This window comes from Mustela nivalis (assembly GCF_964662115.1).
Source record: "Mustela nivalis genome assembly, chromosome: 16".
In the NCBI taxonomy this organism is placed as follows: domain Eukaryota; kingdom Metazoa; phylum Chordata; class Mammalia; order Carnivora; family Mustelidae; genus Mustela; species Mustela nivalis.
This window is the reverse complement of record NC_139035.1, coordinates 33,593,624-33,608,895: the sequence shown is the minus strand read 5'-3', so window position 1 is coordinate 33,608,895 and position 15,272 is coordinate 33,593,624. Positions and strand designations below refer to the sequence as shown.

Sequence of the window (15,272 nt, the reverse complement as noted above, 5' to 3'; positions counted from 1 at the left end):
CAAAACAAAACAAAAAAACCCAGGAGCAAAACTGCCTATTTTTGTCTTTGCTTCCTCCCCCTGGCTACTGCCTCTCAGCTGTTTCTGGGACCTGCAGGCCATGCAGGACCCAAATCATAGTATTCTTCCCTTTCCTTTGTTTTAACTACACTTGCAATACCTAGAAAGAAATGTCAAAATGATGCACCAGCATTGAAGGGGAAATAACCTAGAAATGGCCCACATGCCCACCTAAGAAAGGAGGCCTGGAGACAGCTCACCCCTTCTGGAAACATCCCTAAACAACCCTTCCTGTCTGTATACCACAGGCCCGCCCCTCCTTCACAAACGTCTACTCCTGCCTTGCCCCTTCCCTGTGCGGGTGCCCTCCTGAGCCTTCTCATCTCTCTAAACTTTCATAGCCTTTGCTGAGCTCCAGACTGACATCAATGAGCTGACCAGCGACTTGGACCGCTCGGGCATCCCCTACCTGGATTACCGCACCTACGCTATGCGAGTCCTGTTCCCTGGCATCGAGGACCATCCCGTGCTGCGGGAGCTGGAGGTAATCCCTGCCACCCTCCCCGATTCACCCCGGGAGGAGGCGCAGGGCCTGGGGGGTCCTATCCTGGGAAATGCAGCTGGGGCCCAGCAGCTCAGAGGAAGGTCAGGAAGGATGAGGACAAACAGCTGGGAACAGCTTCACCACAACAGGCAGATCTCGGCCAAGGGGGGCACGCAGGCTCTTTGGGATGATTCCAGGGGAAGGCTCATTGTCACTTTTTTAATTAATGACTAAATTAATTAGCTAAGATTCTGCCGCACTCTCAGATGGATTTAAGGTGGCTTACGGAGAGACGTGATTCTGTGAGGTTTGTTTGTTCATGTGTTGGTTTGTTTTACTAAAGATAATAAATCAGGGCAGGGAGGATTACAGGAAGACTCGTAAACCAAGCGGGTCTGACAGAGTAGCTCCTACTGAACCCCGGGGAAAATCAGACGGCCCGCATCCCCTCAGAGGGCTCTGCCCGAGCCAGGCAGGCCTCCCACCCCAGTGGGCGCGCGGAGCAGAGCAGAGACTGCAGTGACCTGCCATTCCTACCCCGTCCGGGGTTCGAGAGCCCTGCCGCCCTCTCAGGTCGGGGAGGCCGAGGCTGTCCTCTGAGGGCGCGCCCATCCGGTCCACCCCAGGTCCAGGGGAACGGGCAGCAGCACGTGGAGAAGGCCCTGAAGCTCTTCGCGCAGCTCATCAACAACAAGGTGTTCCTGCTCACCTTCATCCGCACGCTCGAGCTGCAGCGCAGCTTCTCCATGCGCGACCGCGGCAACGTGGCCTCGCTCATCATGACCGGCCTGCAGGGCCGCCTGGAGTACGCCACCGACGTCCTCAAGCAGCTGCTCTCTGACCTCATCGAGAAGAACCTGGAGAACAAGAACCACCCCAAGCTGCTGCTCCGGAGGTGGGCCCCGCGGTGGGGGGCGGGGAGGACGGCTGGTGTTGGGGGAGGAGAGGGAGGCGGGGGTGGGGGTGGGGCGGGCACACGTGCGCAGGGCGATCCGGAGCAGCACAAGGGGCTCTGCACCCCCAGACCGGACCCCGCGCACGACAGCCTGGGTCCGCGCGTCGCGCAGCGCCAAGTCTGGTCCCCGGGGGCCCCGGGAGCTAAGCGACATGGAGGAGCCCAGGCTCGGGGCTCAAGCCCAGCTCCGCCACCCGCCAGCGCTGTGCGCCCGAGCCTGTGAGGTGGCCCCTCTACTTCAGCGTCCTCATGGACGCAGCGGCAGCAGTAACACGCCTCCCGCTGTCAGTCCCTCCGCGTGCCGCTAGCACCGCGCTGTCCCGCACGGTGGCCACAGGCGGCTATGAACAAAAATGAGATAAAACGTAACCTTCAGTTTTTGCGTCGTGCTCGCCGGGTGCCGAGGGCTTGGCCTCCCTGTGCTGGCCACCAGACTGGCCAGCGCACTTAGAGAACCCTTCCTTCATCACAGAAAGGTTCTGGTGCTCAGCAGGGGCCAGGGAGTTGTGCAGCCTCTCCCTTCTGCACCCAGTTTCCAGGACCCAAATCGCCAGCAGGAACCACATGCCTCCTCCCCAGTTGCAGTTTTCCTGACAGGAGACAGGGCTGGAGACCTTGGTCTCCCTTCCCCAAACCCTCCTGCCCTGGTCAGGCCCCAGGGAGCCCAGCAGAGCTCTGGAGCGCCTCTGACACCAGGGGTTCGAAGGCACCTCCTCCGTTTCTCCGCCCTCCTCCTTAGCCTGCTCCTAAGAAGAGCTCAGGCTTCCAGAAGCCACGTGGGGTGAGGAGGGAGGAAGAACGTCTTTGTTTCCTGAGTGCCGAGTCCCCCTCCTGCCAATCTGAGCATTAGAAACTCTCATTAAGAACTGTTGTATTTAAATTAGAGCTAATCTCAGGCACAATGCTTGGAGAGGGTGCTGGGAGGGGCCCGGGGACAAAGCTACAATTTCTTCTGCCATTGTCACTCTCTCCCAGGCCCAGACTGCTGAGCAGCCCTGGCAAATGCCTGGGATTTACTGAAACCAGAGGGTATAATTTGCGCCACGTGCAGGGTGTTAAAACACCCCTCGGCATCCCCATCACTGAAGGTCTGTCATAGCGGCTTTGTTCCTTCCTGAGTCCCCAGATTTGCAGCCCAGGGTGGAGGCTGGGGAGCGCTGGTGTTTGCAGAAGCAGATTCCCTGTCTGCTAAACACTTGTGCCTCCTGCTCTCCACCTGAGCGGCTGGGATCCACGACCCCACAGGACAGCAGGAATGACATGGAATCGTGCTCACTGGGGGTCAGTGCTATTTTTGCCCCTTACATACGTTAACTCATACAATTCTGACAACAGCCCTGTGGGGTATACACTATTATCATTGTCCCGATTAAGAGATGGGGGAAATGAACCCAGAGGGATAAAATGACTGGCCCAAGTCAGTACGTGGCAGAGTCAGGATTGGAATCCAGGCAGTCTGATTCTGAGAGGTTAGAGCGGCATGTACCAGGGACCTCCTGGGTATGAAAGTGGAGTATTCAGGCCTGCAAGGTATCCCAAAGGGACAGAGAAGCTTTGTTTCTCATCCTGAGGCCAGCAGGAAGTAGAGAGAACTAGGAATTGATAGCCCTGTGGAAATGGGGTACTTGGCACCTTCAGCTGCAGACCCAGAGCACCATTCCATTTCCACAGGGAACTGAGGCCCAGAAAGAAAAAGCCTCTGGCCCAAGGTCATACTTTCAGCCCTGGTGTCCTGGCTCCCAGCCCTGTGCCCTTTGATGCCCTGTTTGGGCCATGATGCATACGAGCCAGACCCCGCTCTCTGAGACCCCTCCATAAAGGACTGCCCCTCCCATTCCTTCTTTCTCCCCAGGACAGAGTCTGTGGCTGAGAAGATGCTGACCAACTGGTTTGCCTTCCTCCTGCACAAGTTCCTGAAGGTGAGAGTGGGGGTGAGCCAGGGCCTAGCGTTGCGAGCAAGACGAGGGGCTGTTGTGCCAAGGCCGGCCATGAATGCTGCATGGGGAACCTTCGGGAATAGCAACCTGCTTGGCTGGGGTGCTCCAGAGCATGGCAGGTCTAGGAGCGGTGGTGAGGAGAGGGAGAAGAGGAGTCGGGTACCCGTCCCGCCCCACAGCCCATGCCCTGCCTGTGCCCACAGGAATGTGCAGGGGAGCCACTCTTCATGCTCTACTGCGCCATCAAGCAGCAGATGGAGAAGGGCCCCATCGACGCCATCACGGGTGAGGCCCGCTACTCCCTGAGCGAGGACAAGCTCATCCGGCAGCAGATCGAGTACAAGACCCTGGTGAGGAGGCTGGGAACTCAGGGGACATGGCACACCTGCCTCTGCTCGGTACTCTGCCATCAGAGCACAAAGCCAATCCCAGTGGTCAACGAAGAGGCTGGGAAACAGCCTGGGATCAAGTCTGAAGGCCATGCAAAGTGTTCTAGGAGCGGGGCAGACACACCTTGGCTTCCCCTCCCCATCTCATCTGGTGGGCCCAAAGAGCGCTGTCTGCCTCAGTTTACCCTAGATGATAGGCCAGGGCCAGACCACCCTCTGTTAGGTATGGGGAAATCAGCATTATGGGGGAGAAGATGAATTTGCTAGTTCCTAATATAGAGGCTTTGGGAAGCAGATGGTCAGCCCCTGATACACCTGGAACCATCTCCAAACCCCTAGGACGCCTGGTCCCAGGATGATGGTCGCCCCCAAGCCAACCAGGACCTAGAAAGTAGAGTCTCAATTCTTTGAGAAGGGTAGGCATGACTCAGGTTGTCATTTGGCAGATGGCAGGAAGGCAAGAGAAACTGAGGCACAGACATTTCTCCTGTAAGAGGGGTAAGCCTTGGAAAGAGGATTCCAAGGCCTTTCTCGCTCTCCCTCAAGTGGCCCCTTAAACACCCATCCTGTTCCTGCTCTATCATCCTTGTAGATCCTGAACTGCGTCAACCCCGACAATGAGAACAGTCCAGAGATCCCAGTGAAGGTGCTGAACTGTGACACCATCACACAGGTCAAGGAGAAGATTCTCGATGCCGTCTATAAGAACGTGCCCTACTCCCAGCGGCCGAGGGCCATTGACATGGACTTGGGTAGGAGGCCCCGCCTTAGAGTGTGGTGGGCAAAGAGTCAAAAAGTGGCTTCCAGGAGGGCATTTGGGAATGGAATGGGGTGAGAAAATGGGAAGCCCCACCCTGCCCAGGACCCTTCTAAGGCCATGACTAGGTCCTGCCCAGATGAGGGACCACAAGAAGCACTTCTCCTGAGACACTGCCTGCCCACACTTCGCGACAGCTGTCTTGACCCCGTGGAGCCTATAATGTCTCTAAACGCTATGGGTGGCACCAGCTTGGAGCTGGGGTTGCCAGGTCCCTAGAGGAGGCAGGACTGGGTGACCCTGGTTCCTAGGCCCCTGCCTGCTTACGCTGCTACCTGCACCACCCCCTCCACCCAGAGTGGCGTCAAGGCCGGATTGCCCGGGTCGTGCTGCAAGACGAGGACATCACCACTAAGATCGAGGGCGACTGGAAGCGGCTCAACACGCTGATGCATTATCAGGTGAGAATGGGGGCTTTGCCCCACAACCTTTAACCCCCCCCCCAGACTGTTTCCTTCACTCCAGGGTTTGCTCTTAGGCCCTCGGAAGCCATCACCCCTTTCGTCGTCCTTCAGAATCTAAATCGGAGATTCTCAGCCATGGTTACCCATTAAAATCACTAGGAAACTTAATAAAAACGTGAGTGTCCACGGGGCGCCTGGGTGGTTCAGCCAGCAAAGCATCTGTCTTTGGCTCAGGTCATGATCCCAGGGTTCTGGGATCTCTCTGTCAAATAAATAAATAAAATCTTAAAAAACAAAACAAAACTCCCGCATGCCCAGACTCCACCCCGAGAAACTGACTTAACTGGTCTGGGAAGGGCAAGGCGTTTCTCTCCTGTGTACCTCCACGTCTGCAGAAAAATTGCATCTTGTGAGGTCCTCTGTAAGGACGCCAGCCATAGGGATCTGTGGCTTTCTGTCCTCAGCATCTTACTGACGTAGGTTCTGCTACTCACCTGCCATAGAGCCGGGGACGAGATCAACTTGTTTTGAGCTCTTGCCTTGTGCCACGTACTAGATGGTGTCTTTGGGGAAATTACTCAAGGTCTCTCCCTTCTCAGGTGATCCTCACCCCATAAAGTCGTGTGGAATAGATTCAGTACAGGAGACAAAGTGCTCAGCGCATTGGTGGATGCACTGAATGAATTAATAGTAAAAAAAAAAAAAAAAAAATTCCAGCAAAAGAACAAAAAATCCTGGAAGGATCTATTCCCATCTCCCCTTCCCTCCCATGGTGACTACTCATGGCTGGGGCTCTCTGTAAGATTAAGCACAGGTAGGCTGGTTGAGATTCGGGGGAAAAATACTAAAATAGAAGCAGGAAATGAGAGACACCGAGGGAAATTAAACCAACCAGAAGAAGCGCCTCAGGCTGCAAGACCCTATGGGATTGCCTGAGTAGTAACACCTTCCTCTATGGTGCCTCACGAGGGGTGGGGACAGAGGGACTGGCGGGCCGGACTGGTGAGCACCAAGTTGCCACAGACCAGGCCACGAGGGTCATGAAGGCCGTAGGGGCAGGCTGGTGGGGAGCACTGGGGCAGCCTCAGAAACACCCCTCTCCAGGCTCCATCCCCGTCGTCTTCGTAACCCTGACTGCACCTAGCCCCAGGTGGATGGAGTGTGGTGTCTGAGAAGGGTTCAAGGCTTGCAAGCCGTATTTCAACCCCCGTTTCTCCACTCAACAGTGGGATGACTTTAACTCTTGCAACCTTGGGCTCTTCATTTGCAAGATGACCTCTGGCTTGCCAAGGTGGTGGGAAGAATTAGAAATAGCAGGTGAGGTCCCTAGGATGAAGACTGCCCCCAAGGTGTTAGAGCCCCTTCCTGTCCATTCCACCCCACCCCCCTTACAGGGCCTTAGGGCATCCTGGAGAACACTTGGAATGAACCAGTCTGAGCTAAAGAAGCAAAAAACCGAAAGAGACTAACCTTGTGCCTTTGAATCAGAAGTTTCTCAAGGGCAGGAGGGAAGCCTTTCTTTTCTGTCTGTGATGGCCTAACACTTGTTACTGGGCTGTCCTTGCTAAGGCTCCCAATCAGAATAGAATGCTCTGTTCTTACAGTGCTCCTCATACAAAGCACTTTCAATTCCCCAATGTCATTTCTCATTCATGTATTCATTCATTCCTCAAATATTTACTGAGCTTTCCCGGGTGCAAGGTACTTCCCACATGCCAGCCAGCCCTGAGTGACAAGGAACAACCGGGATTATGCTTCCCTTTGGGGGACAGTGATGATGACGATGGTGCTCATAGTCACACTAATACCAGCACTTCCTGAGTGCCCACTGGGGGCAGGCGCAGCTGTCAGCCTTCCTGTGTTCTGATTCCTTTGAGCCTCAGGACAAACCTAGATGCCATTATTATCCCCAGCGACAAATGAGAAGACAGACGCAGAGGGGTTAACCGACTTCCCTGAGGTCATGTAGTAAGAGGCAGAGCCCAGGTCAGACCCAGCAGGCAGCCCGGACAGTGAATATTTGCACCACCTGTCAGTCAAGAGAAAGGAAGGCTAGGACTATAGACGAGAGACATTTAGTGACAAGACCTGGAATTGGGTTGAACTGTGGTCATTCGAGTCACCTTGTGAATCCTCCAGGTGACAGCAAACCATACATGCAGAATGTAATCTATTCTTCCTGGGAGTATCCTCCCCGACCCCTGCCAGGTTTTCAGAGTATCATTTCTAGGCTGTCAGTGGCAAGGAGAGTTCCTGAAAGACAGAGGTGGAGAGGTCACCCGCTCAGTTCCAGAGCTGGGAGGATGGTGCGGACCCCTGGGAACCACCCAGCCGGGAAGGGCTGGAGCCTGGGCCCCATCCAGGCACCCACAGGAGCCCAGGGCCCTGCAGCTTTCTGCCACCAAGTCCGAGCACTGCCCCTGGTGACCCTCCTTGAAGTCAAAGGTCCTGGAAGCCCCTCCAGGAGAAAATCTGCATAATCTTAATTAACAAAGAGATGTTAAAAAACTTGCCGGACTCCCGCAGATTTATAGGGAGGGTAAAATTAAACACCACTACTAAAACCGGCTATCAGGGAATCTCGTTAGCACTAATGTTCCTTTATAGTTTGACTTCCCAACATTTAATTCTTTTTTGGTGGGAGAGAGGGACTGACAATTTAAGACCCAGAAAGATGGTTTTACGACTGGTGCAGCTATAAATCAAACTTATAAAGTTCATAAAAATTGTTAAAATAAAAAATGGTTTAATAGGAATGTTTTATGGCCCATAACATTATTATAGCTGTTTTATTCCCTCTGCGTTAGGGGTTTAATTGGATCGCCACAATTCTGGGGATTCTCCATTTTTATTGGATGGAGGGTAATCTTAAATCAAAATGGCCCCAAATGTCTTCAATATGGCTCCTCATTTATCAGCCCTTTCCCTCCAGGCTGGGTGCTGAGCCTGGGCCCCTCACGAAGGAAGGGGAACGCGCCATCTTTCCCTCTGGGCTCCCTGAGAGCAGCCACCCTGTTGGTGAAACTCCTCAAGGTGGCCCGAGCAGTATAGGACCCAGGCCAGAAAGAAATCCGTGCCAAAAGGGAAAATGGGCTTCAGACCAGTGTGACTTGAAATAAAATCCCAAATTAAGATATAATGGGGAGAACATGTATTTTGGAGTCTGGACAGGCCTGGCTTCAAATATCGGCTATACCACGTAGTCTCTGTATGACTTTGAAGATGGTGCTTCGCTCTCCCTCTGCTTCAGTTTCCTCACCTGTAAAATGGGAATAATTGTACGACCCCACAGGGTTGCAGGGAGGCTCGGCCAAGCCCCAGATGTCCAGTAAAAAGATGATACAAGTCACACGGGTAATTTGAAATTTGTTGGCTAGCTACGTTTAAAAAGTAAAAAGAAACTGACGAAATTAGTGTTAACAATATATTTTGCCTAACCTCGTGGGTTCTAAGGTAATTATTTCAACATGGAACCAATAGAAAAGCTATTAATGAGGTAGTTTGTGTTATTCTGTCCATGCTAACTCATGGAAACCCAGTGTGAATTATGCATTTATAGCAAAGTGGTTCGTGTTATAGTTAGTAGTCTGTAGTTACTTCCGTTATGACTGACTGGATTTCAAGTGAACGATCAGCACAGGTGGCCAATAACTACCATATCGGACATATTGGCGAGCAGCAACCATATTATTTTTAGTATTCCTGAACTCCTTGGGCTCTACCCCTTATCTATGTCATTAGCTTCTGGAAGTACTTGATGATTCAGTTTCCTGGTTCACCCACACTGTACCTTTTGTACCCTCTCAGGTGTCAGACAGATCGGTGGTGGCCCTGGTCCCCAAACAGACCTCGTCCTACAACATCCCGGCCTCTGCCAGCATCTCCCGGACATCTATCAGCAGATACGGTGAGGACCAGGAAGGCAGCCTGGGCAGCTCAGGGGCAGCTTCCGTGGCCTACCTGGAGCCGCTCGCCATCCCTCACAACAGCAAGCAGCCCTTGCAGCTGCCCTCCACCAGTCAAGGACATTTGTGCATCTGCTTCCCCTCCTCCCAAGTGCAGCCACTGCCAGTGCGGCTGTGACCCCAGAGCTGCAGGGACGGGTGTACCGTGCGTCCCTCCTTGGGCAGCCACGACCTGGTGAAGGAGTGCAAGGGGTCCAGAATCAGGGAGGCACATGGATGGGGGTTCCTACTTGCCAGTCCCTATTTGTACCTGTTGTTCTGGATGAGTTATTAACGGTTCCCCTTTACTCTCAAAAGGGTCCCAACTGGGGCAGGACATGGGGCATTTTAGCCTAGCCATCCCTTAGGCTGCTGGGACCCCCAGCGCCCACCGGGTAATACGGACAATGCTTCATTCTCTCTTGCTCCATTTCTTCTGCTTTTGTGTACGCAGTAAGGTTTTTGGGCTAAAGGACACCTCAGGACTGGGCCCAGACGTTTTCCAAAAAGGACCCACAGACCCCCAAGAGAGGCCATTACAGCTCACAGCTTCTTGGCACCCAGATTTTTCATCAAAGCCCCTGTGAAAGTACTCGGCTGACATTCCCCCTATTGATTATTCTTTGCTGTGGAAGCATCAGGGGATGCGGGGGAGGGGGGGTGTTGGTTCACAAATTCTCAAGGCTCTCTGCAGCTCACAGAATTTCTAAATCTTCTTTTTAAAGAAAAAAGGCTTTAGGCTTCTCTGTCCTCATGCCAACCGAGGATCCCCAAATAACCCATCAGATATGAGGTCCCAGGGGTCTCCTTCCAGTGGAAACTGGTTTATTCTGAGTGAGTGCAGTGGGTGGGCAAAGATTCTAGAAGGATTCTACAAGCAAGGATGGTGAAATCAGTGTCTTATGAGCCTCCATGGCCCCCTTCTCCTCAGACTCCTCCTTCAGGTACACAGGCAGTCCCGACAGCCTGCGGTCTCGAGCCCCCATGATCACCCCAGACCTGGAGAGCGGGGTTAAGGTGTGGCATCTGGTGAAGAACCATGACCATGGGGACCAGAAGGAGGGTGACCGAGGCAGCAAGATGGTATCTGAGATCTACTTGACCCGGCTACTGGCCACCAAGGTAAACTCCTGCTCTGCTCAGCCCGGGGAGGGCTCCTCAGAGGGGTACATCCTGCCCACCCTCCACCCCCGACCCCCAGCATAAGGGTGTCATGGAATCTGTCCTTTAAGGGGACCCATTCAGACGAACAGGTCCAGGTCCCAGAGCAGACTTTCCAGAGGTTCAGGCCACTGTTGTTCTCTACCCATTGGCAAAATATCATTATTACTGTTGGCAATAATATCATTGCCCCTGGCCCACCCCTCAAGCCCACCATTACTCTTCAGAGGAGCTGCTCTCATCTCTGGGTTCCTGCACCTTTGAGGAAAATGTTGGGGTTTTCTTATTGGTGTTAGCTGGACAGATAGACCAGTGCCCACCAACACTGCCTTTTGCACCCACTTTCTGGCCACAGTGGGAGGGACAACACAAAGGCCGGGTCTGCCAATAATCAGAGAGAAGGCTCCCCCTTCCCCTTCCCACCCCATCGGCCCCCAAATACTGATGGAGTGGAGGTCGCCACAGTGCTAGAAGCTAGGATCTAAAGCTGTCTTCTAGCTTCCCAAGCAGAGAACACATCTGCCTGTGAGTATGGCAATTCTGTGGCCCATATTTTCCAGCACAGGTCAGATTTCAAATACTCTCCCCCACTGACCCCACAAAAATGCTGCTGAAATTCTCCTACAGTGGCATCCAAGTTACAGCTCTGACTTGCTCCCTAAAGGGACATAGAAATACACCCTCAGACCGTATGTCTCAATTTTTTTTTCCTAATATGCTAATAAGAGACCAAGAGAGCCACCAGAGAAGATTGGACATTTTCCTAACCTTCAGAGGTGTCCATTGAACCTGTAAACTGGGGGACCCAGGCCCAGCTTTGTCCCTGCCCAGAGACCCTCCAGAGCCTTGTGGGTCGGGTCTGTGCCTGGGTATTCTTGGCTTTGGACCCTTCACCTGCAGCACGGAGGCCACATGTATGGCAGACCTCTTTGCATCTTTCAGTAAGACTCTCGGCCAGGAAGCTCGTGGTCCTCCAGCTCAGTCTTCAGACATTCTCCTTTCCCAGCATGTGCTCACCAGTCCCTGTGGGCAGCTGGGGCTCAGAGCCCTCACTGTCTACGGAGATACCCCAAGCGCATTCCCGCCTGGCACAGACACAGCCATAGATGGGGCATGTGGCTGCGGGTTGGAGGAGAGATTCCTCCCAGGAATCTGCAGCCTCTTCAGTCCCTCCCACCTCCCCGACACCCCAGCGGCCTCCTCCCCACCCCCACCATGCTGTCTGCACAGCCTGGCGCCGCAGACGAATTTCCAAGGCAGGATCTGTCCAAGGCACCATCTGGTCTGCCCGTCTGCTGCCTGCACCCCCACTTTCCCCCACCCTCCCCCTCACTCTCGCCCCCCCGCCCCTCCCCCAGGGCACCCTGCAGAAGTTCGTGGATGACTTGTTTGAGACCTTGTTCAGCACGGTGCACCGAGGCAGCGCTCTGCCCTTGGCCATCAAGTACATGTTTGACTTCCTGGATGAGCAGGCGGACAGACACGGCATCCACGACACGGATGTGCGGCACACCTGGAAAAGCAACTGGTAAGCCTTCGGGGAGCCGGGAGGAGGGGTGCGTTGGCTACAGCCTGGAGAGGCTGCAAGCTGGGGGTGGGGGGCTGGCAGGGACTAGGGGCATGGGGGAGCCGTGCTCTGCAGCGGCTGGGTAACCCGAGGATCCCAGAACAAACAATGGATATGTGCTCTGCAGAGCCCACGTGGGCCCTGGGCTGCGGGCACCAAGGGGGGCCAGCCTGGCCAGGGGTCTGGCACCTGGACCTGGGCTTGAGCTCTGCCCTTTCAGGCTGAGAACCTTTCCCAGGCAGCACTTCCTCCCTGACTCTGCGCCCTCTGGTTCTCAGGAAGTGTTGCTGGAGGAACCTGAAGGGTCACACTGGAGACCTAGTGGCCAAGCTGCAAAGCCAGGCAGCGTCAGGCATTCTGGGTGGGGCAGAGCCCAAGGCACCTCATCCTGAGATGGGAAAACTCTGACGTGAACATAGACCCCTGGGGAGAGAGCTTGCCCTTGCTACCGACTCGAGCCCACCAACCAGGGGGATGTCATGGCAAACTTGACCCCTGAGGGCCAAGTGATGACCCCTGGTGCCAGAGGTTTGGGGAAGCAGCAGGCAGGGTGTGTCCTGTAGGCCTAACTACCTATTCCCCTAAGGTAAACCCCAGAGCCATACACAGCAGTGGGAGAAGAGGCTTCCACAGGCCCCTAGAAGACGTCTTTTCTCTCCTGGGTTTGAGATCTAGACCACAGACCGAGCTGAGGACTGGCTTCAGGGTCAGACAGGGCCTGGCCGAGAGCCGGAGTCAAAAACTTTCCTCCGGGAAAGAGCCCCGAGAGGGGCGCGAGGAGGTCTGGGCATTTGGGCTGGGCAAGCAGCCCGCACAGCTGTCTGGAGTCCGCGATCTCCTCAGAAAACAGAGCCGACACAGATGGGCCCCGGCTGTTATTTGGGAATCAAAAATCCTAGCAACCAGAAAAACACTTTGGAAAAACCCAAACCCATATAATCCTTTCTTCTTCAAGACTCTGTGGTTGTTGGCCCTCTGGAGTCTGCAACTTTGATCACGGGGGAGTGAAATGGGGAGACTCTGGTGGTCGCGGGTGAGGAGCCCACCGCCCGCTTCACCAGGGCGGGCCTTTCATCTGCATTCCCAGCGGCAGGGCCATGGCTGTCTCCTTGGCTTTGGAAGGCTCCCCAGCCTGGCACTGGAAGTGTGCAATCTCAGGGAGATGAAGAGAAGGTTCTGGATCATCCCCATCTCGCTGCCTTCTGCTGCCAATAGGCCCAGCTCATAGAAATGTCCTACCCTGGGTTTGTGGCAGGAAGGGTCCCCTTAGCTAGACCTCAAGTAGCTAGTGTCCAAGGAAAGAATATCAGAAGCTCCCTGAAGCTGCCGGGCAATGGGAGGGTGGAAGAGATGAGTCACTTCTCAGCCCAGGCAGCTCCTCCCCGGCTGCAGAAAAGAGCCATCCTGTTCTCCTTTGAAAGATAAGCAGAAATCACCCTGGAAGGACTTGGAATGGGCAAAGTGGATCTTCCCAAGACTGGGCATGATGGAGACATTCGGGAACATTCGGGGCGCTTGAGGGTCAAGAGGCGATGAAGAAGGGGAGATGAGGGGTAGGCTGAATTTCTGGAATGTCATCTCAGGCCAGAAGGACAAGCCAGGGAACAAAGACCATTCCACAGAGAAGCCCAGGAGTTAGGGCCCTGAAGGCAATTGGAGGAGAAGGCCAAGTTGGAAAACGCACAGAAACAGCAGCTGTCATGATTTTGAAGGGGAATAAATGGACTGAGCCTCCTGAATGCCTCAGAAGCAGAGAAAACCCATTCTGCTCTGGTTATAAATTCCCAAGTTGCAAGAAGGAACACTCCTAATGACTGATCAGTTCCTCTTGGGGTGGGAAAAATTTAGAGCTGCAGTGAGTTCGTTCCCAGCAGGCCGACAATGGCTTCCTCTCCTCCCCCTGCCCCTGCCCAGAGAGGAGAGAGCCCTGGGGAGAGCCCTGAAAGAGCTGTCCCCAGGGGGGCCCACCGCTCAGCCCCAGTGGGCCTGGCCAGTCCTGGGAAGCAGCGCAAGGGGCCAGGCTGGGCGGGGAGCACAGGTGGTGCCCTTTGTGCGGGTTCCCAGGCAATGCCTGGGGCTGCGGGCTGCGTCTTTCAGGACAATGGCCGAGGGCACTGCAGAGGGACTCTAGGCTGGTGGCTTTGTCTGAAGCTCTGAGAAAATCACGCAATTCTCTATCCTTGGGCTTCCCTGAGGGCCTGGAGGCCTTTGGGAAAAGCTGCCTGGATGGAACAGAACCCAGCCATGTCTACCCTGCAGTGGTCGAGGCTCAGGGTCTGCACCCAGTTAGCATAGTGTGGTGCCCCCTCCCTTGCCCCAGGGTCAGGAGCAGCCTAGACAAGATTTGCAGCCCTGGCCTGAGCCGAGCGGCTCTGTGGTTTCATTCCCTTGCCCTCCGGGGAGAGAATTACTACTGGTAGAGCGAGGAGAGGAATGTTGATGGACACCATCGGGGTGCGGCCAAGGTTCGGCCCTCAGGGTCTCCTCTGCCTTTCCCTGCAGCCTCCCCCTGCGCTTCTGGGTGAACGTGATCAAGAACCCCCAGTTTGTGTTCGACATTCACAAGGGCAGCATCACGGATGCCTGTCTGTCTGTAGTGGCCCAGACCTTCATGGACTCCTGCTCCACATCAGAGCACCGGCTGGGCAAAGACTCCCCCTCCAACAAGCTACTGTATGCCAAGGACATCCCCAGCTACAAGAGCTGGGTGGAGAGGTCAGTAGCCCCCCCAGGACAGGCCCTCACCCCCGTCTGTGTGTGCCATCTACCATCCCACGGGCCTCACTGACTGAGGATTCACAGCTCACAGCCATGTTTGTGGTACCCTTGGATCTCAGGCTCCCACCCTTCCCCCTTATCCAAACTTCTGCTTGGGGGGAGAAGGGGAAATTTGTGCCCTTAGACGTCAGATCATTATCATTCTGATTACCTTTTATTGAGCACCTGGTAAGCAACCAGTGCTGTAATAAAGATTTGTTTATCTATCATTAAAATATCCAAGGGAGGGTACCTGGGTGGCTCAGTGGATTAAAGCCTCTGCCTTTTGCTCAGGTCATGGTCCCAGGGTCCTGGGATCAAGGCCCGCATCTCTCTCTCTGCTCAGCGGGGAGCCTGCTTCCTCCTCTCTCTCTGCCTACCTCTGACTACTTGTGATCTCTCTCTCTCTCTGTCAAATAAATAAATAAAATCTTTAAAAAACAAAAATCCAAGGGAGTTGCAAAGTAAATATTACCCTCCCCATTTTACTGATGAGGAGACTGAGGTTCAGAGAGGCTAAGTAACTTGCCCAAGGTCACACAGCCAGCAAGTAGTAGATCTGGGAATTGGAAGACAAGGAGTCCAATCAGAGTCTGGTCAGCATCTGGGCTTTTAAACATTCTGGGAGAGCAGGGGTTGGGGGCGGTGGCGGGGGTCGCTGCAGTGGAAGCTCCCAGGTGGATGGAGTCTGGCCTAGTGAGTACCAGTCTCTAGGACTCAACCTTAGCTTGAGTCAAGGAACCAGAGGAAGACCTATCAGAAGAGAAGTAAGGAGGGAGGAGCAACTGGGGACATCC

General features: G+C 54.5%; 1 protein-coding gene across 1 annotated transcript in view; it reads left to right on the top strand.

The window, feature by feature from the left end:
- PLXNA2 (plexin A2) overlaps nt 1-15,272 on the top strand; it is a 207,745-nt gene that overhangs the window by 190,532 nt on the left and 1,941 nt on the right. Inside the window, exons 21-30 of the mRNA XM_082704152.1 lie at nt 402-544; nt 1,171-1,439; nt 3,352-3,418; nt 3,640-3,786; nt 4,418-4,577; nt 4,940-5,043; nt 8,854-8,953; nt 9,922-10,112; nt 11,510-11,679; nt 14,221-14,433. Coding sequence (XP_082560278.1) covers nt 402-544; nt 1,171-1,439; nt 3,352-3,418; nt 3,640-3,786; nt 4,418-4,577; nt 4,940-5,043; nt 8,854-8,953; nt 9,922-10,112; nt 11,510-11,679; nt 14,221-14,433 — 1,564 coding nt within the window. The remainder of the gene's footprint in view (nt 1-401; nt 545-1,170; nt 1,440-3,351; nt 3,419-3,639; nt 3,787-4,417; nt 4,578-4,939; nt 5,044-8,853; nt 8,954-9,921; nt 10,113-11,509; nt 11,680-14,220; nt 14,434-15,272) is intronic.